The 24,376-nt window shown below is 41.3% G+C and overlaps 1 protein-coding gene across 1 annotated transcript in view; it reads right to left on the bottom strand.

Annotated features, from left to right (window-relative positions):
• DRP2 (dystrophin related protein 2) overlaps positions 1-24,376 on the bottom strand; it is a 406,196-nt gene that overhangs the window by 89,524 nt on the left and 292,296 nt on the right. The window contains exon 19 of the mRNA XM_040405377.1: positions 2,053-2,196. Coding sequence (XP_040261311.1) covers positions 2,053-2,196 — 144 coding nt within the window. The remainder of the gene's footprint in view (positions 1-2,052; positions 2,197-24,376) is intronic.

Raw genomic sequence — 24,376 nt, 5'->3', positions numbered from 1 at the left:
GCTCAATTGAATTAAGGTCTGGGGAACGGGCGGGCCAGTCCATAGCATCAATGCCTTCGTCTTGCAGGAACTGCTGACACACTCCAGCCACATGAGGTCTAGCATTGTCTTGCATTAGGAGGAACCCAGGGCCAACCGCACCAGCATATGGTCTCACAAGGGGTCTGAGGATCTCATCTCGGTACCTAATGGCAGTCAGGCTACCTCTGGCGAGCACATGGAGGGCTGTGCGGCCCTCCAAAGAAATGCCACCCCACACCATTACTGACCCAATGCCAAACCGGTCATGCTGGAGGATGTTGCAGGCAGCAGAACGTTCTCCACGGCGTCTCCAGACTCTGTCACGTCTGTCACATGTGCTCAGTGTGAACCTGCTTTCATCTGTGAAGAGCACAGGGCGCCAGAGGCGAATTTGCCAATCTTGGTGTTTTCTGGCAAATGCCAAACGTCCTGCACGGTGTTGGGCTGTAAGCACAACCCCCCCCTGTGGACGTCGGGCCCTCATATCACCCTCATGGAGTCTGTTTCTGACCGTTTGAGCAGACACATGCACATTTGTGGCCTGCTAGAGGTCATTTTGCAGGGCTCTGGCAGGGCTCCTCCTGTTCCTCCTTGCACAAAGGCGGAGGTAGCGGTCCTGCTGATGGGTTGTTGCCCTCCTACGGCCTCCTCCACGTCTCCTGATGTACTGGCCTGTCTCCTGGTAGCGCCTCCATGCTCTGGACACTACGCTGACAGACACAGCAAACCTTCTTGCCACAGCTCGCATTGATGTGCCATCCTGGATAAGCTGCACTACCTGAGCCACTTGTGTGGGTTGTAGACTCCGTCTCATGCTACCACTAGAGTGAAAGCACCGGCAGCATTCAAAAGTGACCAAAACATCAGCCAGGAAGCATAGGAACTGAGAAGTGGTCAGGTCACCACCTGCAGAACCACTCCTTTATTGGGGGTGTCTTGCTAATTGCCTATAATTTCCACCTGTTGTCTATCCCATTTGCACAACAGCATGTGAAATTGATTGTCACTCAGTGTTGCTTCCTAAGTGGACAGTTTGATTTCACAGAAGTGTGATTGACTTGGAGTTACATTGTGTTGTTTAAGTGTTCCCTTTATTTTTTTGAGCAGTGTACTTACCTGGCTAACCAGCAATGCTTGTTGTGGCCTACTATTGGCTGCTTCCCTCTGACGCCAGATGAGTTTTCTTTCATCCATGAGATGGGGAGATGCAGCGGCGGCTGTGCAGGCGTCAGAAGTGACGCAGGTGCCGGTTAGCCAGGTAAGAATAATCTGTGTCAGGGGCCCAGGTGTATGGGAGACATTTTAGCTTTAGAACCTTTGCGCATAATTATACAAATTTAGTGAGATAAATTAGTGGGATAAAGCATCAGGTTTCACTTTAATGCTGGCTACATCTGTACATGTGACAAGAAATATCAGACCGCATGTGGAGTATTGTGTACCATTCTGGGCTATTCTGCACAAAAACAACATAGCAGAGCTGGAGAGGGTTCAGAGGAGGGCAACAGAAACTGGCTTCCTGTTCACACTTAAGATGCTGTGTCAGTTGGAGAGTCAAAATGTTGGTTACATGTCACAGATGGAAGTGGATAATTCACAATTACAGTCACCAGTAAGATGACCTTCACATTTACATCATGTCCATTTCTAACAGGCCAAAGATTAAACAATTTGTGTGAGTCATTCTTTAAAAAATCAATGAGTTTTGGTAAAATCTTTGATCGGTGTGGGCCTGAGCGTAAGACCTACACTGTCCTTAGAACGAAGAGCGAGAAGTGCTTGCATATTGCACTTCATCTCCTGACTGCAGGGGATGGAACTGAGATGGGCCTATAGACTTCTATTAAGCCTGTCTCCTGCAGTGAGGAGAGAGAGGGTGCTTCCCTCTTCTTGTTCTAGTGATCGGTCAAAACTTTTAATATGTCTCGGACATATCAACAATTTTACCAAAACACTTTAATTGTAGAAGACAGCATTCAGGAAGCTATTATATAAAAAAAAGGTACAAAATTAACTGACTTATAATGGTACCTGTTTTCATGCTCCAACTGGGCAAGTATTTTTTCTAACTCCCCTTGCTCTTCCTCTGGATTTAGTTCTCCCACTGCGTGTGTAGTACATGGATCCCGATCTGTAATAGGACTGGAGTGGCGCAGTAGATATTGATCCTCGTCACTGGATATATAAAAAAAAAAAATAGGTTCAATAAATCTTGACTATTAAATACATTAATATCGGCAATGCTGCTGTTTGCAAAGCCTATAGGCTTGTGACCTTATCTTCTTTAGAGAAATAATGACAATAGGGGATGTGCTGCTGAACTACCGTAGGCTTATTCAGTACCTGCAGCTGCTATTAACCTATACTTCACAGGATCAGGACTGAGAGGCACATATTGTAACATACAGGTTCAATGTTAATAGAATTAACTTGTTTAGTCCTTAAAGGGAACCTGTCACTGGGATTTTGTGTATAGAGCTGAGGACATGGGTTGCTAGATGGCCGCTAGCACATCCGCAATACCCAGTCCCCATAGCTCTGTGTGCTTTTATTGTGGAAAAAAACAGATTTGATACATATGCAAATTAACCTGAAATGAGTCTTCTACGTAAGATGTGTCAGGGACAGGACTCATCTCAGGTTAATTTGCATATGTAACAAATCATTTTTTTTTTGTGGCCATCTAGCAACCCATGTCCTCAGCTCTATACACAAAATCCCGGTGACAGGTTCCCTTTAAAGGGCATGTTTAACCAGCTCCCGACCGCCTAACGCAGAGATGCGTCCTGCGGGCGGCCGGGTTATTCCTCCTTGACGCATCGGCGCGAGATTACGCGCATATTCGGCCTGCACATGCGCAGTGCGGGTCGGGAAAAGTTGCAGAAGGAGTTGGTCACCAGCCTGCCAGCCAATGATCAGCGCTGGCAGGTTGGTGACTTTAAAATAAACGAACCAAAAGCCATATAACCCATTATATTTATAAATATAATGTGTTAAATGGCTTCTGTGCTCTCTGCTGGGTCCTTTTCGTCGGTTGGTCCCAGCAAAGAGCACAGATCACAGTGAGTACACCAAACACTACATATTTAGCCCCAGATCACCCCCCCCCCATCACCCCAATGAACCCCTTGATCACCCCTGTCAATCACTAGTGAAAGGGAAAAAAGTGATCAGTGTAAACTGTCACTTTTTTTTCCCCACCAGTATTGACTGTTAGGTTTTGGTTAGTTTAGGCCCCATTTGGTAGGTAGGTAGCTTCAGTTAGCGCCCAGCCCACCGCACCGCAGTCACTGATTCGCTGATTAGCGTATCGCTAATCAGCATTGGTACTTTTATAGTACCTGTAAGTGATCAGTGATAAAAGTTAATGTTCTGTTCAAATGTTACATAAAGTTAATGTTAATAAATTTATTGCGTTGCGGCCTGTTGGTGTATGCGGCGCTGCAAGACGAGATTTCTCCTCTGCAGTAAAAAAGATATGTTTGCCGAGGCTTATGAGCTGAGGGGCGGTGTTCTGCTTTGGCAAACATTTTTTATAAAAAAAAAAAAAAAAATTCTGGCAATGATTTATTCATCCACATCGATTTATGTGAATGGAGAAATCGGGTTTGCCAGGGCATACGAGCTGAGTGGGTTTGGATATTGGGCGGAGCTCCTATGTCCTGGCAGACGCCTTTCCCCTCCTTTTTTTTTTTGCACATTTTTTGGCAGAGGTTTTTTCATCCACATTGATCGATGCGAATGAAGAAATCTGTGCCGTTCATTTTTTCTTTCAGCCCAGAGGCTGAAAGAAAAAAAAAAATCTCATTACCCGTATGCTCAATATAAGGAGAATAGCAGAAACTCTTAATGCTGGCCATACATGTAATGATTGTGGAGACCCTCAAATGCCAGGGCAGTACAAACACCCCACAAATGACCCCATTTTGGAAAGAAGACACCCCAAGGTATTCGCTGAGGGGCATATTGAGTCCATAAAAGATTGAACTTTTTGACCCAAGTTAGCGGAAAGGGAGACTTTGTGAGAAAAATAAATAAATAAAAAATTTCCGCTAACTTGTGCCAAAAAAAAAAATCTTCTATGAACTCGCCATGCCCCTCACGGAATACCTTGGGGTGTCTTCTTTCCAAAATGGGGTCACATGTTGGGTATTTATACTGCCCTGGCATTTTAGGGGCCCTAAAGCGTGAGAAGAAGTCTGGAATCCAAATGTCTAAAAATGCCCTCCTAAAAGGTACTCATTGGAATTTGGGCCCCTTTGTGCACCTAGGCTGCAAAAAAGTGTCACACATGTGGTATCGCCGTACTCAGTAGGACAATGTATTTTGGGGTGTATTTTTACATATACGCATGCTGGGTGAGAGAAATATCTCTGTAAAATGACAACTTTGTATAAAAAAATGGGAAAAGTTGTCTTTTACAGAGATATTTATCTCACCCAGCATGGGTATATGTAAAAATACACCCCAAAACACATTGCCCTACTTCTCCTGAGTACGGCGATACCACATGTGTGACACTTTTTTGCAGAATAGGTGCGCAAAGGGGCCCAAATTCCAATGAGTACCTTTACGATTTCACAGGGCATTTTTTACGCATTTGGATTCCAAACTACTTCTCACGCTTTAGGTCCCCAAAAATGCCAGGGCAGTATAAATACCCCACAAGTGACCCCATTTTGGAAAGAAGACACCCCAAGGTATTTCTTAAAGGGCATGGCAAGTTCATGTAAAAATTTATTTATGGAATATGAGACTTTGTAAGAAAAAACAAAACAAAAACATTTTCCGCTAACTTGTGCCAAAAAAAAAATATTCAAGGAACTTGCCATGCCCCTCACGGAATACCTTGGGGTGTCTTCTTTCCAAAATGGGGTCACTTGTGGGGTATTTATACTGACCTGGCATTTTAGGGGCCCTAAAGCGTGAGAAGTAGTTTGGAATCCAAATGCGTAAAAAATGCCCTGTGAAATCCTAAAGATACTCATTGGAATTTGGGCCCCTTTGTGCACCTAGGCTGCAAAAAAGTGTCACACGTGGTATCTCCGTACTCAGGAGAAGTAGGGCAATGTGTATTTTTACATATACCCATGCTGGGTGAGAGAAATATCTCTGTAAAATGACAACTTTGCATAAAAAAATGGGAAAAGTCGTCTTTTACAGAGATATTTATCTCACCCAGCATGGGTATACAGTACAGACCAAAAGTTTGGACACACCTTCTCATTCAAAGAGTTTTCTTTATTTTCATGACTATGAAGGCATCAAAACTATGAATTAACACATGTGGAATTATATACATAACAAACAAGTGTGAAACAACTGAAAATATCTCATATTCTAGGTTCTTCAAAGTAGCCACCTTTTGCTTTGATTACTGCTTTGCACACTCTTGGCATTCTCTTGATGAGCTTCAAGAGGTAGTCCCCTGAAATGGTTTTCCAACAGTCTTGAAGGAGTTCCCAGAGATGCTTAGCACTTGTTGGCCCTTTTGCCTTCACTCTGTGGTCCAGCTCACCCCAAACCATCTCGATTGGGTTCAGGTCCGGTGACTGTGGAGGCCAGGTCATCTGGCGCAGCACCCCATCACTCTCCTTCATGGTCAAATAGCCCTTACTTTCAAAGTTTTCCCAATTTTTCGGCTGACTGACTGACCTTCATTTCTTAAAGTAATGATGGCCACTCGTTTTTCTTTACTTAGCTGCTTTTTTCTTGCCATAATACCAATTCTAACAGTCTATTCAGTAGGACTATCAGCTGTGTATCCACCTGACTTCTCCTCAACGCAACTGATGGTCCCAACTATATTTATAAGGCAAGAAATCCCACTTATTAAACCTAACAGGGCACACCTGTGAAGTGAAAACCATTTCAGGGGACTACCTCTTGAAGCTCATCAAGAGAATGCCAAGAGTGTGCAAAGCAGTAATCAAAGCAAAAGGTGGCTACTTTGAAGAACCTAGAATATGACATATTTTCAGTTGTTTCACACTTGTTTGTTATGTATATAATTCCACATGTGTTAATCCATAGTTTTGATGCCTTCAGTGTGAATCTACAATTTTCATAGTCATGAAAATAAAGAAAACTCTTTGAATGAGAAGGTGTGTCCAAACTTTTCTGTACTGTATGTAAAAATACACCCCAAAACACATTGCCCTACTTCTCCTGAGTACGGCGATACCACATGTGTGACACTTTTTTGCAGCCTAGGTGTGCAAAGGGGCCCAAATTCCAATGAGTACCTTTACGATTTCACAGGGCATTTTTTACGCATTTGGATTCCAAACTACTTCTCACGCTTTAGGTCCCCTAAAATGCCAGGGCAGTATAAATACCCCACAAGTGACCCCATTTTGGAAAGAAGACACCCCAAGGTATTTCGTGAGGGGCATGGCGAGTTCATGTAAAATTTTATTTTTTGTCACAAGTTAGTGGAATATGAGACTTTGTAAGAAAAAAAAAATATATATATATCTTTTTCCGCTAACTTGTGACAAAAAATAAAAACTTGAACTCACTATGCCCATCAGCGAATACCTTAGGGTGTCTACTTTCCGAAATGGGGTCATTTGTGGGGTGTTTCTACTGTCTGGGCATTGTAGAACCTCAGGAAACATGACAGGTGCTCAGAAAGTCAAAGTGCGTAAATTAATTTTTTTGCACCATACTTTGTAAACGCTATAACTTTTACCCAAACCAATAAATATACACTTATTGCATTTTCTTTTAATCAAAGACATGTAGAAATATTAATGTAGAGAAAAATTTATATAGAAATGTAGTTTTAGTTGAAACATTTTACAACAGAAAGTGAAAAATGTCATTTTTTTGCAAAAATTTCGGTCAATTTTGATTAATATCAAAAAAAGTAAAAATGTCAGCAGCAATGAAATACCACCAAATGAAAGCTCTATTAGTGAGAAGAAAAGGAGGTAAAATTCATTTGGGTGGTAAGTTGTATGACCGAGCAATAAACCGTGAAAATAGTGTAGTGCAGAATTGTAAAAAGTGGTCTAGTCATTAAGGGGGTTTAAGCTAGGGGAGCTGAGGTGGTCAATTTATTTTAAAAAAAAAACCTCTTAGAATAATAAAAAAAAAAAAATATATATATATATATATATATAGTCACTACCCCAAACCCTGCTAAAATGCCCGTATACCACACATGACCACTGCAGCAATCACTAGACTTGTGGTCTTGTGCCTTACTCCACTGAGACCAGTGATTTGCTGTTGCTGTCAAATGTGTTATATGTCGTGTTCTCTTTTGTATGTACTGTCCTGTGGATTTTCAAAGTATATCTAGTAAAGATCACATCTAATACAAGTACCCTTCCCGTCAGTGAATTGTTGGATGTCTGATTACAACCTATTTTTTTTATTTTATGATGATGTGGCAAGCCATAAAATTCATTAAGCTGGGGTCCTAACCTTGGGACTCCCATCATTGGTCAGAATTCAGGCTACTTTCACACTAGCGTTTCTATTTTCCGGTATTGAGATACGTCATAGAATCTCAATACCGGAAAAAAACGCTTCCATTTTGTCCCCATTCATTGTAAATGGTGACAAAACGTAACTGAACAGAACGGAATGCTCCAAAATGCATTCCGTTCCGTTTGGTTGCGTTCTCATACCGGAGAGCAAACCGCAGCATGCTGCAGTTTTCTTTCCGTCATAGGATGCGGAGCATGACGGATCCATCATGACCCACAATGCAAGTCAATGGGGACAGATCCGTTTTTTCTTATACAATAAGAGTTCATGACGGATCCGTATTGGCTATATTAAAGATAATACAACCGAATCCGTTCATAACGGATGCAGATGGTTGTATTATCAGTAATGGAAGTGTTTTTGCTAAACCCTGCCGGATCCAGCAAAAACGCTAGTGTGAAAGTAGCCTAAGGGCTCCAAACATCTCTTCTCAGACAAAGAACAGGAAAAAAGTACTTGTGACTTGAGAATGATTTTTTTTTCATGCTCCTTCTGAAGATGCTGCAGTGCCCCATAACAGTAATCACGCTTACTTCATACAATTGCTTTCTATGCCATTTTCATGACTGGCCATGCTGCTCCTACTAATATGGAACAAGTTTTAGCATCGTTTATAGCATGGATTAACAACCTTCGGCACTTCAGCTGTTGTGAAACTACAATTCCCAGCATGCTCCATTCATTTTTTAGCAGGTATAGCCCAGAGAGTTTTGAGCCCGTGATTCCTGATTTTGTAGGTCAACGAGGAATCCAGATTTTTTGTTTATAAAAAGATAATATAGTGTAAAACATAAATAAATAAATAAAAAGTAGACATATTAGGCATCGCCGCGTCCGCAAGAATCTGCTTTATAAAAACAGCCATTTTTTGGCAAATTTTCCATTTTAATCCGTTTTTTTCCAGTAACAAAGCAAGGGTTAACAGCCAAACAAAACTTAATATTTATTTCCCTGATTCTGCAGTTTACAGAAACACCCCATATGTGGTCGTAAACTGCTGTATGACCAAACGGCAGGGCGCAGATTAAAAGGAACGCCGTATGGTTTCTAGAAGGCCTTTTTTTTTGGCACCATGTCCCATTTGAAGCCCCCCTGATGCACCCCTAGAGTAGAAACTCCATAAAAGCGACCCCATCTAAGAAACTACACCCCTCAAGTTATTCAAAACTGATTTTACAAACTGTATTAACCCTTTAGGTGTTCCTCAACAGTTTATGGCAAATGGAGATAAAATTTCAGAATTTATATTTTTGGTAACCTTGCCTCACAAAAATGTAATATAGAGCAACCAAAAATCATATGTACCCTAAAAATAGTCCCAAAAAACTGCCACTTTATCCCGTAGTTTCCAAAATGGGGTCACTTTTATGGAGTTTCTACTCTAGGGGTGCATCAGGGGGGCTTAAAATGGGACATGGTGTAAATAAACCAGTCTAGCAAAATCTGCCTTCCAAAAACCACACGGCACACCTTTCCCTCTACGCCCTACCGTGTGCCCGTACAGTAGTTTACGGCCACATATGGGGTGTTTCTGCAAACTACAGAATCGGGGCAATAAATATAGCATTTTGTTTGGCTGTTAACCCTTGCTTTGTTACTGGAAAAAATGGATTAAAATGGAAAATTTTCCCAAAAATTTAAATTCTCAAATTTCATCTCCATTTGCCAAAAACTCTTCTGCAACACCTAAAGTTTGTAACATCAGTTTTGAATACCTTGAGAGGTGTAGTTTCTAGAATGGGGTCATTTTTGGGTGGTTTCTATTATGTAAGCCTCACAAAGTGACTTCAGACCTGAACTGGTCCTTAAAAAGTTTTTATTTTTTTTATTTCTGAAATATTTCAAGATTTGCTTCTAAACTTCTAAGCCTTGTAACGTCCCCAAAAACTTAAATGTCATTCCCAAAATAATCCAAACATATGGGGAATGTAAAGTAATAACTATTTTTGGAGGTATTACTATGTATTATAGAAGTAGAGAAATTGAAACTTGGAAATTTGCAAATTTTTCCCAAATTTATTTTTATTTTTTTGTTTTTTTTTATAAATAAAAAAGATTATTTTTTTTTTACTTCATTTTACCAGTGTCATGAAGTACAATATGTGACAAAAAACAATCTCAGAATGGCCTGGATAAGTCAAAGCATTTTAAAGTTATCACCACTTAAAGTGACACTGGTCAGATTTGCAAAAATTGCCTGGTCCTTAAGGTGAAATATGGCTGTGTCCTTAAGGAGTTAGGGTGAAAATGAGCCCGGTCCTTAAGGAGTTAAGAACCCTTCCACATGGATTCCAACCTGGAATGATTCCATATATATATATGTCAAATGGTGCTCATTTAAAGAGCTTTTTTTAACTGACAGATGCAAACTGTATGGGGATAACCATGATTGCTTATCCCCATACAGTTTACATATGGTTGGCAGAAGATCCTCTGTTTACAGGGAGATACTGAAAACAATGATGAGTTTTAGGCCTGAGTAAAAGATAGCATCAGTTCACAGGTCATGCAATGTTAACATGGGGTAGTGATTGGAAACAAGCATTCTTATGAATGCTGATTCAAGTTATTGTTAGCCCATGTAAAAGAAACTTAAGTCACAGTGTTTAAAGTATCTGTCTCTCACTCAGAGGTTCTGAGTGCTATTGATGTAAACAAAGCACTTTTGGTGTGATATAACACTATTAGCTGCTGCATGTTCCTGTTATTTTTTCTCACTCTGCAGCTCCCTTCTCCTCCCTCCACCCTCTTTATAGACTTCAATAGGAGCTTGTAATCTGATCCTTCAGTCAGATGACAGTCTCTCAAGTCAGATTTATCAAAGAATTCAGAGTGAATATTAGTTTAGGAAGGGGGGGGGGGGAGAAATGGCATCCTCTGATAACATATATTGCAAAGTTTATTATATACACCTGTACTACGGATTTAAAGGAGTATTCCGGTTACCATAAATATCTTATGTTTTAGACTAATTCATCATCAATAATTACCTAATATAATGTACATTTCACATATTTACCATTCAGTAGTTATAAAAGTAGTTGTCTTCCTCTGCTACCCACTGTGTTTCCTCAAATTACCATGGCATCGACCTGTAGTTCTGAACCTTTGTTAGGTCGAGCATGTTCAGTGTGTTGCTATTAATTCTCTAGCTAAATGTCTTGTGAAACAAAGGGAGTGTTAGTGTGCTGTTGATTACTGAGAAGAGGGTGTGTGACTGGACTGTATGTCACAAATAAATAATCCAGCTGGTCGGCACTCGTCCGTTTGTGAACGCTGCTACGGGAAGGAGCAACCTCCACTTGAAAAATAAAAATAATTCCCGGCAGTCGTATCTTTTTTTTCAATATATCTGTTTTATTCCATGCAAAGTGAAATGTCCCAACAACCAGGACGCGTTTCGGTGATATACCTTCATCAACAGCAGGAAAGCTAGGGATTGTGGATTTGTAGTTTTTGAAATTTTGTGAGGGAAGGTCAGGCGCCATGATACTCTCAGTGTGTTGCAGGCTCACTCAAGAGCTAGACAAATGGATTCCAAGGTAAAATGCAGCTCTGGTTATATGTATAGGTATTGGTTCTGGTTGGGTCACAGCTTGCAGCCTTAATGCAGTTTTTCAAAAATTAAGTTACTTTACCAGAATACCTCTTTAAGTAAAGTTGTGTGAAAGGTTAGTGACAATTTAAGTCAATTATTGTAACATAGGGGCACATTAATTAAGACTGGCATTTTAGACGCCGATCTTAATAAACCCCTAAACTGGCTGTGGTTCCGCCGAAGTTATGAAGAGGCGCAGCTTCTTCAGAACTTTGGCGGATCCTCTACCAGTTCTAAATGAAAGACAGCTTTCTAGCTCTCTTACATTTAGACCTTTTTTCTATGCCTGAAACATGCGTAGAAAATGTTAACCGCCTCACGTCCGCCCATAGGATATAAACGTCCTATGGGTGGACGTCTATTTCTGACAGCACGTTTTAAAACGTCCTGTCAGAAATAGCAGCTGCACGCTAATCGTGCAGCTGCTGATCGGGTTGCCCGCTGTCAGTGACAGCAGGGCAACCCTAAGACAAGGCAGGGACAGTGCCCAGGTGTCCCTGCCTTCACGATCGCTGCAGACACAGCGCTCACCGAGCGCTGTGTCTGCAGAGCAGGAAGCGCTGTGCGCTTCCTGTTCCGGCCCGGCGGTCATGAGAGTGCAGGAGCTGTGTGAGGTCTCTCAGAGACCTCGATCAGCCCTGCACTGAGGCTGTACAGCGCTAGATTGCTGCTGTACAGCCTCTATAGGGGTGCATTTGTCCTGTAACTGGGGCTACTATCTCAGCCCCAGTTACAGGAGAAATCAACTGTGAAAAAAAAAAGAAAAAGTGAAGCAAATGTCCCCCAGAGGTCTTGTATGACCTTATGGGGGACGAAAAGTGTAAAAAAAAATAAAAAAAATAAAGGGTTGAAAAAATAAAATAAAATAAAGTTTCACATGTAAAAAAAAAAAAAGTTCCCAAGTTAGGAATAAAAAAAAAAAAATTAAAATAGAAAAAATAAAGTAAAATAGACATATTTAGTATTGCCGCGTCCGTAAAAACCAGCTCTATAAAAATATCACATGACCTAACCCCTCAGATGAACACCGTAAAAAATAAATAAAAAAAACTGTGTCAAAACAAGCAATTTTTGTCACCTTGCATCACAAAAGGTGCAACACCAAGTGATCAAAAACGCGTATGTCCCACAAAATGGTACCAATAAAACCGTCACCTCATCCCGCAAAAAATGAGCCCCTACATAAGAAAATCTCTCAAAAAATAAAAAAACTATAGCTCTCAGAACATGGACACATTAAAACATAATTTTTTGGTTTCAAAAATGCTATTATTGTGTAAAACTTTAATAAATGAGAAAAAGTATACATATTAGGTATCGCCACGTCCGTAACAATCTGCTCTATAAAAATGTCACTTGACTGAACCCCTAAGGTGAACGCTGTAAAAATAAATAAATAGAAACTGTGCTAAAACAACCAATTTTTTGGTCACCTTGCCCCATAAAGTGTTATATTGAATGATCAAAAAATCTTATGTACCCAAAAATAATACTAATAAAACTGGCACCTTATCCCCTAGTTTCCAAAATGGGGTCACTTCTTGGGAGTTTCTACTGTAAGGGGGCATCAGGGGGCTTCAAATGGGACATGGCATCTAAAAACCATGTGGAGTTCCTTTCCTTCTGCGCCCTGCCGTGTGCCCATACAGCAGTTTACGACCACATGTGGGGTGTTTCTGTAAACCGCAGAATCTGGGTAATAAATATTGAGTTTTGTTTGGCTGTTAACCATCGATGTGTTAGAGAAAAAAATTGATTAAAATGGAAAATCTGCCAAAAAAGTGAAATTTAAAAATTTGATCTCCATTTTCCTTTAATTCTTGTGGAACGCCTAAAGGGTTAACAAAGTTTGTAAAATCGGTTTTGAATACCTTGAGGGGTGTAGTTTCTACAATGGGGTCATTTATGGGGGTATCCACTATGTAGGCCCCACAAAGTGACTTCAGACCTGAACTGGTCCTTATAAAGTGGGTTTTGGCAATTTTCTTAAAAATTTGAAGAATTGCTTCTAAACTTCTAAGCCTTCTAACGTCCTAAAAAAATAAAATGACATTTCCAAAATGATGCCAACATAAAGTAGACATATGGGGAATGTTACGTAATAAATATTTTATGAGGTATCACTTTCTGTTTTAAAAGCAGAGAAATTGAAATTTAGAAAATTGCGATTTTTTTACATTTTTGGGTAAATTTGGGATTTTTTCATAAATAAAGGTGAAATATTTTGACTCAAATTTATGACTATCATGAAGTACAATGTGTCACGAGAAAACAATCTCTGAATGACTTGGATAAATAAAGGCGTTCCAAAGTTATTACCACATAAAGTGAGATATGTCCGTTTTGCAAAATTTGGCCTGGTCAGGAAGGGGGCAAAGGGCCCAGATGGGAAGTGGTTAAAGGAGATGGGACTGCCGGCCCATCCCCGCCCACGCCATGCTTTATTTTTTAGACCTGGTGTGAGCAGGGAGAAGTCGCAGATTGCGGCATAACTAGCTGTTGAGATGCAATTTGAGCCTGAAATACATGTATTTCAGCTTAATAAATGACCCCCATAGTTTGTAAGGCTGAAAAAAAGACATCTGTCCATCCAGTTCAGCCTATTATCCTGCAAGTTGATCCAGAGGAAGGCAAAAAAAAAACCTGTGAGGTAGAAGCCAATTTTCCCCACTTTAGGGGAAAAAATTCCTTCCCGACTCCAATCAGGCATCAGAATAACTCCCTTGATCAACAACCCATCTCTAGTAACTTTTAAAGTTTAACCTGTAATATTATTACACTCCAGAAATACATCCAGGCCCATCTTGAACTATTTTAGTAAATTCACAATGACCACCTCCTCCCGCAGAGAGTTCCATATTCTCACTGCTCTTACCATAAAGAATCTTCTTCTATGTTTCTTTCCTCCAGGCGCAGAGGATGTCCCCTCGTCACAGTCCTAGGTATAAATAGATGATTGGAGAGATCTCTGTACTGACCCCTGATATATTTATACAAGGTTATTAGATCTCCCCTCAGTCGTCTTTTTCTAAAGTGAATAACCCTAATTTTGATCATCTTTCTGGGTACTGTAGTCCACCCATTCTAGTTATTACTTTAGTTGGCCTCCTCTGAACCCTCTCCAGCTCTGCTATGTCTGCCTTGTTCACAGGAGCCCAGAACTGTACACAGTACTACATGTGTGGTACTACTAGTGATTTGTAAAGTGGTAGGACTATGTTCTCATCACGGGCATCTATGCCCCTTTTGATGCAACCCATTATCTTATTGGCATTGGCAGCAGGTGTCTAACACTGGTTTCTACAGCTTATTTTGCTGTCTGCTAAAATTCCTAAGTCCTTTTCCATGTCAGTGTTACCCAGTGTTTTATCATTTAGTATGTTCTGGTGACATGTATTGTTCCTTCCCGTGTGCATAACATTACATTTGTCAGTGTTACTCCTCATCTGCCACTTCTCTGCCCAAGCCTCCAATCTATCCAGATCCATCTGTAGCAGTATACTGTCCTCTTCCGTGTACTTTACACAGTTTAGAGTTATCTGCAAAAAATTGATACTTTACTGTGCAAGCCTTCTACAATATCATTAATAAAAATATTTAAGAGAACAGAGCACAATACTGAGCCCTGTGATATCCTACAATTGATGGTGACCCAATTTGTGTGTACTAGAGATGAGCGAATTTCCGGTTATAAGATTAGTTTGCAATCGTTTACTGGTTAACGGTGAATTGTGTTATGGATTCCGTTACCATGGACCATAACGCAATTCTATAACAGAATGCATAATGGAATGCCTTCAGAGCCATTCCGTTATTCATTCCATCCTAATAGAAGTCTATGGGCTGCATAACGAATCTGTCCCATTTCCGTTATGCAGGAGAGGAGTCCCCTGCATAACGGAAACTAGATGGATCTGTTATGCATCCCATAGACTTCTATCATGACGGATTTCTTCTAAAAGCATTTCGTTATACATTCCGTCATAGAATTGCGTTATGGTCCGTGGTAATGGAATCCATAACCCAATTCACCTTTTACCAGTAAACGAAGCGTGAACGAATTTCAAAATATGAAATTTGCTCATCTCTAGTGTGTACTGTTAATAACCACCTTCTGTTTTCTATCACTGAGCCAGTTACTTACCCACATTTTCCCCCAATCCAAGAATTCTCATTTTATATACTAACCTTTTATGTGGCACAGTATCAAATGCTTTGGAGAAGTCAAGATATGACATCCATTGACTCGCCGCGGTCAAGTCTAGAACTAACCTCCTCATAGAAACTGATTAAATTAGTTTGACATGACCGATCCCTCCTGAAGCCATGCTGATATGGTGTTAATCGCCTATTTTCATTAAGGTACTCCAAGATAGCATCTCTCAGAAAACCTTTCAACAGTTTACTCACAACAGATGTTAAACTTACCGGCCTATAGTTTCCGGGCTCTGTTTTTTAACGCTTTTTGAATATTGGCACCACATTTGCTAAGTGCCAATCCTGTAGAACAGTCCCTGTCTTTATAGAGTCCTTAAATATAAGAAATAAGGGTTTGTCTATGACATTACTTAATTCTCTTAAGATATGGGGGTGTATGCCATCAGGTACCGGCAATTTGTCTATTTTACATAGTTACATAGTTGTTAAGGTTGGAAAAAGACAAAAGTCCATCAATCCAACCTATAATCCTGCTATATCAATCCACGGAACAAATCCCTGGATCAATGTCCATCTTTTTAAGATGCTGCTGCACTTCTTCCTGGGTCAGACAGGCCACTTTTAATAGGAAATTAACTTTTACGTTCTGCATTTCATCTGACAGTTTATTTTCCTCAGTAAATACAGTGGAGAAAAAATATTTAATGGCTTTGCTTTCTCCTTATCGCTCTTTGCAACTCCACCTTCATCACTCTGTAAAGGGCCGACATCTTCAGATATATACTTTTTACCATTTACATAATTTAAGAATATTTTAGGGTTAGTTTTACTCTCTTGTGACAATTTGTTTCTGAACAATCATAGCAGTTATAGTCCAATGCACAAAAAGAAAGTGATTCATATTAAACCTCTGACAGAACATATTTTTGAAAATCTGCCGTGTCACTATATGCGGTTTTCTCGTAACACATCACAATCCATGGTAGTGGTAAGTTTGAGTCAATATGTTGGTCTTTATTTATAAAAAAATGCAAAATTTACTGAAAATTTAGATTTTCTAAAACTGAATATCAATGCTTTTTAGAGAGCCTCACAAAATAGTTATTAACATTCACCATATGTCTACTTTATCTTGGCATAATTTTGTAAATACCATTTATTTAGCATGTTAGAAGGCTTACATTTTTGAATTTTCAATAATTTTTCAAAAACAGACTTTTTGAAGGACCAATTCAGGTTTTAAATACTGGAAACCACCGATAAATTGCTACATTTTAGAAACGACACCAATCAAATTATTCAAAACTGATTTTAGAAACGTTGTTAACACTTTAGTCCACAAGAATGAAAGCAAAACAGAATAGAAATTTCAAAATGCATTTTTTCGTGCAAAATTTCAAAATTTTCCCTTGTAAGATAGCAAAGGTTAAAAGCAAAACAAACCTGAATATACGGTATATTAATGTCACGGCCTATAATGTACACCGTGACACTGTTACCACGCCTGCTGTTGCCGGTGGCAACATGTTGCTGTTTTGGCATGTTGTGGCAGTGTCATGGGTTTTGCTGTGTACACCGTGACACTGGTGCCATGCTTGCGGTTGCCGGTGGCAACGTGTTGCTGTTATGGCATGTGGTGGCAGTGTCTCGGCTTTGGCTGTGTGCACTGTGACATGGTTGCCACGCATGCTGTTGCCGGTGGCAACGTGGTGGCTGGTGTGTGCACTTCCCCTTTAAGTTGTAGCCTTTCCCTGTCTGGTGCTGTAGGGGTTTACTACCTTGTTGGGTGTGGTCACTAAGTGCTTCCCATACCCGTGGCCTTTGGCCAGGGGTCAGTTGTACTCCAGCCTTGGTGTGTGCTGGAGTTATGCTCCTTGTCTGGTTGTTACATCTGTCCAGTGAGGGCCAGCCTTGTGGTCATCTATGTTATCCCGGTGTCTCCTTCCCTTTCTGTCCTTATTTGTATGGAGTGGGTTATGTTCAGGGTGTTTGTATGTCTAGTTTGGTGTTACATGTCTGGTTGTGTTTGGTGTCCAACATGTTTACTAGACATTCCCCTTTCTCATGTTTATTGCAGCTATGGGTGTTCTGGGTTCCTGTGTGGTTTAGTGGTGTGTGCTGTGTCCTTAAGTGTTGACAGCAGCACTAGTGCACAGGTTCCAATCAGTGTGTCTGTGGCAGGTAAGTGTGTTATTGGTTTCGCTTACCTGCCATCTCCTGATGCTGTATGTGTTCCCCTCTCCTTGCAGCCTGGCCTCTGATAGAGACTCCTGTTTCTCCATTACTGGAATGAACAGGTCGTCTCTTCCCTGCTCCTTGGTGAGGGATTACCAGGGCGACTTAGGGTCTCTAGGAATCCTGAGTATGAGTCGTCCTACCATCGGGGTCCGTTCATACGGTGAGGAAGAGGATTAGCGAAGCTGTAGAAGGTTACCTGCTCCCTTATTACTCCTTTTGGCCAGGCTGATCCCCTTTTACCCTTTGACACTGCATGGTGGGGGGTTTCCCCCACTCTCCACCGTGTGGTGTCAAAGGGTAAAAGGGGATCAGCCTGGCCAAAAGGAGTAATAAGGGAGAAATTAATGCACAGCAGAAGGTGCAAATTGAAAATTTAAATTTTTACACAGATATGCCATTTCAGTGCCAAATATATTGTGTCCAGCGTAAGCCAGTGTGAAAAGTAAGCCCTCCTATTATTATGCTGTATTTCCTGGTTTTAACAACACCCTACATGTGGGCCTAATCTTTTTTCTGAATGTATAAGAGGGCTCAAGACTAAAACAGCACCATGCACATTTTGAGGCTGTGTCGTGATTTATACTGCTTGTGCTGACAAGTGTAGAGACTCTGAGGTGAAAAAATAAATGGAAGTGACCTCATTTTGGAAAGTCCACCCCTCAAGTTATTTATTAAGGGGTGGAGTGAACATTTTGATGCCACAGGTATTTTGCATAAATATGCAAAATAAAAATAGATTTTTTTTCCAGTTGGTGCCATTTGATACTTACACCACACTTCTTGAATTCGTAGGAAGATTCTAATAGGTACATAAATGTTATAAATGTGGAAGTAATCTACTGTATGAGCACACGGCAGGGCTCAGAAGGTAAGGAGTGCCATTTGGCTTTTGGATGGCAGATTTTGCTGTACAGTGGAAACCCCCCAATAAGTGACCCCATTTTGGAAACTATATCCCTCAATTTATTTATCAAGGGTTGGAGTGAACATTTTGACACCACAGGTGTTTTACAGAAATTAATGAGCAGGTGAAAGTGCAAAATGAAAATGATTATTTTTTCACAGATGTCATTTCAGTCCCCAAATTGCTGTGCCCAGGTTATGCCATATAAGACACTCCTCACCCCTTAAAGAGGACCTTCTGTTCTTTCACTGTGTAGGAAGGCGCAGGGATCCATCATTGACGGAAGGTATGTGTCACCGAGGTTCCTGGCCTCGGTGAGATAAGAACCGGTAATTTTGTGTGTTAGCGGCAGCTAGTGCCGGTTCTTATTGCGAGCAGCCAAAGAGCAGGGTGGGTGGCTGTTCCCCACGTCCAGGCCAGGTTTTGGGCTGGGGTTGTAAAACGCAGCCAGCAGCTCAGCTGGGTGTGGTGTGATTCTCCAAGTGATACTGGAGCTGTGGAATCTCTGTGTTTTAGGAGCTGAGGAGACCCGCCACACTTCCAGACTGAGAGCCGCATGAGAGCAGCCTGCTGTGGACTCCCAGGTGATTTGTGGAATCTTGCTGTGTGAATTAACCCCAAGACCCTGTAAAGTGTTGGTTTTTTTTTTCTGCTTGTTTTGTTGTGAATAAACACTGAAATTTAGTTTTTCAACTGTGATCTTGCCTCTGTGTTGCGTCCGCTTAACCTGCCTACCAGAGCAAATCCCTACAATTGGTGGAGGATGCGGGCGAGTGCAGTGAGGCTGGCGTGAACGCCAAAGTATTTTTGGTTTGCATTTTTGGGCACGGTTGTATGTCATTTATTAAACCAGCTAAATTCAGACCTGTGGCTCACGACAAAATGGAGGCTCCTGTGAAGGCCCTCATGGAGCCTAATTTGCAGCAGCGAGAGACTAAACTGCAGCAGCGAGAGGCTAACAAGCAGCAGCAAGAGACCAACCAGTTGCTGCTACAACACGTTATGGCTTTGCAAACAGCAGGAGCAACCCCAAGCGTCCATGATGCCCGGAAAGCAGTCCGTGCAGCGATCCCTAAGATGACATCCACAGATGACATCGAGACCTACAGTACAGACCAAAAGTTTGGACACACCTTCTCATTCAAAGAGTTTTCTTTATTTTCATGACTATGAAAATTGTAGATTCATACTGAAGGCATCAAAACTATGAATTAACACATGTGGAATTATATACATAACAAACAAGTGTGAAACAACTGAAAATATGTCATATTCTTGGTTCTTCAAAGTAGCCACCTTTTGCTTTGATTACTGCTTTGCACACTCTTGGCATTCTCTTGATGAGCTTTAAGAGGTAGTCTCCTGAAATGTTTTTCACTTCACAGGTGTGCCCTGTCAGGTTTAATAAGTGGGATTTCTTGCCTTATAAATGGGGTTGGGACCATCAGTTGCGTTGAGGAGAAGTCAGGTGGATACACAGCTGATAGTCCTACTGAATAGACTGTTAGAATTTGTATTATGGCAAGAAAAAAGCAGCTAAGTAAAGAAAAACGAGTGGCCATGCGAAAAATTGGGAAAACTTTGAAAGTAAGGAGAGTGATGGGGTGCTGCGCCAGATGACCTGGCCTCCACAGTCTCCGGACCTGAACCCAATCGAGATGGTTTGGGGTGAGCTGGACCGCAGAGTGAAGGCAAAAGGGCCAACAAGTGCTAAGCATCTCTGGGAACTCCTTCAAGACTGTTGGAAGACCATTTCAGGGGACTACCTCTTGAAGCTCATCAAGAGAATGCCAAGAGTGTGCAAAGCAGTAATCAAATCAAAAGGTGGCTACTTTGAAGAACCTAGAATATGAGATATTTTCAGTTGTTTCACACTTGTTTGTTATGTATATAATTCCACATGTGTTAATTCATAGTTTTGATGCCTTCATAGTCATGGAAATAAAGAAAACTCTTTGAATGAGAAGGTGTGTCCAAACTTTTGGTCTGTACTGTACCTGGCGATGTATGAGAAAGTGGCCACCAGGGAAAGGCTGCACCCGGACCAGTGGGCTAAGGTCGTTGCTCCTTTCCTGGCATCAGAATCTCAGCGGGTGTATTTCGATTTGCTGGACTACCCAAAGGTAAAGGGGGAGATTTTGGCAAGACTGGGGGTGAATATGCTGGTCTGGGCCCAGCGGGTGCATCAGTGGGAGTTCAACCCGGCTGAGCCCGTGTGAACCCAGTATTATAACCTGCTCAACATGTTGCAAAAGTGGCTACAACCTGACGTGCTGAGCCCCACTGCTATGCTGGACCGGTTGTTAGCAGACAGATTCTGGAGGGCTCTGCCACCCCCTCTCCAGCAATAGATTGGTCAGGTCTCTCCAGGTAATGAGCTGGAGTAGGTCGACCTGGTGGAGCGCTATGAGGCTACCCGGAACTTACAGCGGGGTTATTTTGGTAAGGGGGGTACTCAAATCCCGTATCCCTCCACACCGGACCTGGCGATTGCTGCCCACCAAACCTGCCCGGGATGTAACCCCTGTGGACCCCGCTCAAATAATCTGCTGGCGGTGTTGGGAGCCTGGCCATGTTCGAGCGGACTGTCCACAGCAGGGGGAACCTATGGACACAAACTATGGCTTCAGTCAATCATTGTATGCCAGGAAACTGTGTGTAGTTGGTGCTCCAGAGTTTCTGAACCACCTGCGCCAGGTGGAGGTGGGGGACACTCCAGCGGAGGCTCTGTTGGACTTAGGGAGTCTGGTGACCCTGGTAAGGGCTTCCCTGGTACGCTCCGCTGAGTACACCGGCCATACAGAAGTATTGGAATGCATTGTAAAGGAATATACCCCCCAAAGTCCCAAAGTGGGATAAAAAATAAAAGTTGAAAAAATAAAGTTTCAAGTAAAAATAAACAAAAACGTAATTTTCCCCAAATAAAGTTAAAAAAAATTGGTAAACAATAGGTGGGGGAAAAAAAGTATACATATTAGGTATCGCCGTGTCCGTATCGACATATCACATGACCTAACCCCTCAGATGCACACCGTAAAAAATAAAAAATAAAAACTGTGCTAAATAAACAATTTTTTTGTCACCTTACATCACAAAAAGTACAACAGCAAGCGATCAAAAAGGCGTTTGCCCAACAAAATAGTACCAATCTAACCGTCACCTCATCCTGCAAAAAATGAGCCCCTACCTGAGACAATCGCCCAAAAAATAAAAAAACTATGGCTCAGAATATGGAGACACTAAAACATAATTTTTTTGGTTTGAAAAAAGCTGTTATAGTGTAAAACTTACATAAATAAAAAAAAAGTATACATATTTGGTATCGCTGCGTTCGTATCGACCGACTCTATAAAATATCACATGACCTTACCTCTCAGATGAACACCGTAAAAAATAAAAACTGTGCTAAATAAACCATTTTTTGTCACTTTACATCACAAAAAATGTAATAGCAAGCGATCAAAAAGTCATATGCACCCCAAAATAGTGCCAATCAAACCGTCATCTTATCCCGCAAAAAATGAGACCCTACCTAAGATAATCGCCCAAAAACTGAAAAAACTATAGCTCTCAGAATGTGGAGACACTAAAACATAGATTTTTTTTTGTTTCAAAAATTATTGTGTAAAACTTACATAAATAAAAGAAGTATACATATTAAGTATCGCCGCGTCCGTATCGACCGGCTCTATAAAAATATCACATGACCTAACCCCTCAGATGAACACCGTAAAAATTTAAAATAAAAACTGTGCTAAATAAACCATTTTTTGTCACCTTACATCACAAAAAGTGTAATAGCAAGCGATCAAAAAGTCACACGCACCCCAAAATAGTGCCAATAAAACCGTCATCTCATCCTGCAAAAATCATACCCTATCCAAGGTAATTGCCCAAAAACTGAAAAAATTATGGCTCTCAGACTATGGAAACACTAAAACATGATTTTTTTTTTGCTTCAAAAATGAAATCATTGTGTAAAACTTACATAAATAAAAAAAAAGTATACATATTAGGTTTCGCCGCATCCGTGACAACCTGGTCTATAAAAATATCACATGATCTAACCTGTCAGATGAATGTTGTAAATAACAAAAAATAAAAACAGTGCCAAAACAGCTATTTCTTGTTATCTTGCCTCACAAAAAGTGTAATATAGAGCAACCAAAAATCATATGTACCCTAAACTAGTACCAACAATACTACCACCCTATCCCGTAGTTTCTAAAATGGGGCCACTTTTTTGGAGTTTCTACTCTAGGGGTGCATCAGGGGGGGCTTCAAATGGGACATGGTGTCAAAAAAACCAGTCCAGCAAAACCTGCCTTCCAAAAACCGTATGGCATTCCTTTCCTTCTGCGCCCTGTCGTGTGCCCGTACAGCGATTTACGACCACATATGGGGTGTTTCTGTAAACTACAGAATCAGGGCCATAAATATTGAGTTTGGTTTGGCTGTTAACCCTTGCTTTGTAACTGGAAAAAAATTATTAAAATGGAAAATCTGCCAAAAAAGTGAAATTTTGAAATTGTATCTCTATTTTCCATTAATTCTTGTGGAACACCTAAAGGGTTAACAAAGTTTGTAAAATCAGTTTTGAATACCTTGAGGGGTGTAGTTTATAGAATGGGGTCATTTTTGGGTGGTTTCTATTATGTAAGCCTCGCAAAGTGACTTCAGACCTGAACTGGTCCCTAAAAATTGGGTTTTTGAAAATTTCTGAACAATTTCAAGATTTGCTTCTAAACTTCTAAGCCTTGTAACATCCCCAAAAAATAAAATATAATTTCCAAAATGATACAAACATGAAGTAGACATATGAGGAATGTAAAGTAATAACTATTTTTGGAGGTATTACTATGTATTATAAAAGTAGAGAAATTGAAACTTGGAAATTTGCAATTTTGAGGGGGGAGGGACTGGGAGGAGCTGGGGGCCGGCAATAGCGGCTGGGCGGTGCAGTCACTGTACTATAGCCCCGCCCCGCCGCTCAAGTGCTGCAATATTCAAATATGTCTTATTCAATTAAAAGTGTCTTATTCAATTAAAAGTGATTACACATGCCCCCTCACTCCTATTATTACCGTACATCCTAACAGCTTCAGTAGAATGCCGGAAGGCCGGGCGGGCGGCAGCGTAACTCCGTGATGTCACGTGCCTGCGCCGCCTACTTTATGAATGAAGCAATGCCTGCATTGTACAGAAGCTGTTAGGATGTACGGTACTATTAGGAGTAAGGGGGCATGTGTAATCACTTTTAATTGAATAAGACACTTTTATATTTGTATACTGGAGCGGCAGGCGGGGGGGAGGGGGGATCTGTGGATGGCACAGTTAAGGGGTGGGGGGTCTGTGGATGGCACTGTTATGGGCTGGGGGGGTCTGTGGATGGCACATATATAACAGTGCCACCCACAGATCCCCCATAACAGTGCCATCCACAGATCCCCCCTCTAACAGTGCCATCCACAGATCCCCCTGTAACAGTGCCAGCCACAGATCCCCCTGTAACAGTGCAAGCCACAGATCCCCCATAACAGTGTCCGTCATCCACAGATCCCCCATAACAGTGTCCGTCATCCACAGATCCCCCCATAACAGTGTCCGTCATCCACAGATCCCCCCGTAACAGTGCCCGTCACCCACAGATCCCCCCATAACAGTGTCCGTCATCCACAGATCCTCCCATAACAGTGTCCTTCACAGATCACCAGTAATAGTGCCATCCACAGACCACCATTAGTTCAAACATTTTTTTTTCTTATTTTCCTCCCCAAAAACCTAGGTGCATCTTATAGGGCGAAAAATACGGTATAGCTAAAGAGCTAATGGAAATGTTCTCCCGAGTGGGGCTACCTAAAGAGGTCCTGACTGACCAGGGGACCCCCTTTATGTCCAAGGTCATGAGGGAACTCTGTAAGTTACTGCGTATTAAACAGTTACGGACGTCCGTGTAC

The sequence above is a fragment of the Bufo bufo genome, chromosome 8 (genome assembly GCF_905171765.1).
Source record: "Bufo bufo chromosome 8, aBufBuf1.1, whole genome shotgun sequence".
NCBI lineage: Eukaryota > Metazoa > Chordata > Amphibia > Anura > Bufonidae > Bufo > Bufo bufo.
This window is presented reverse-complemented; position numbering and strand designations above follow the sequence as displayed.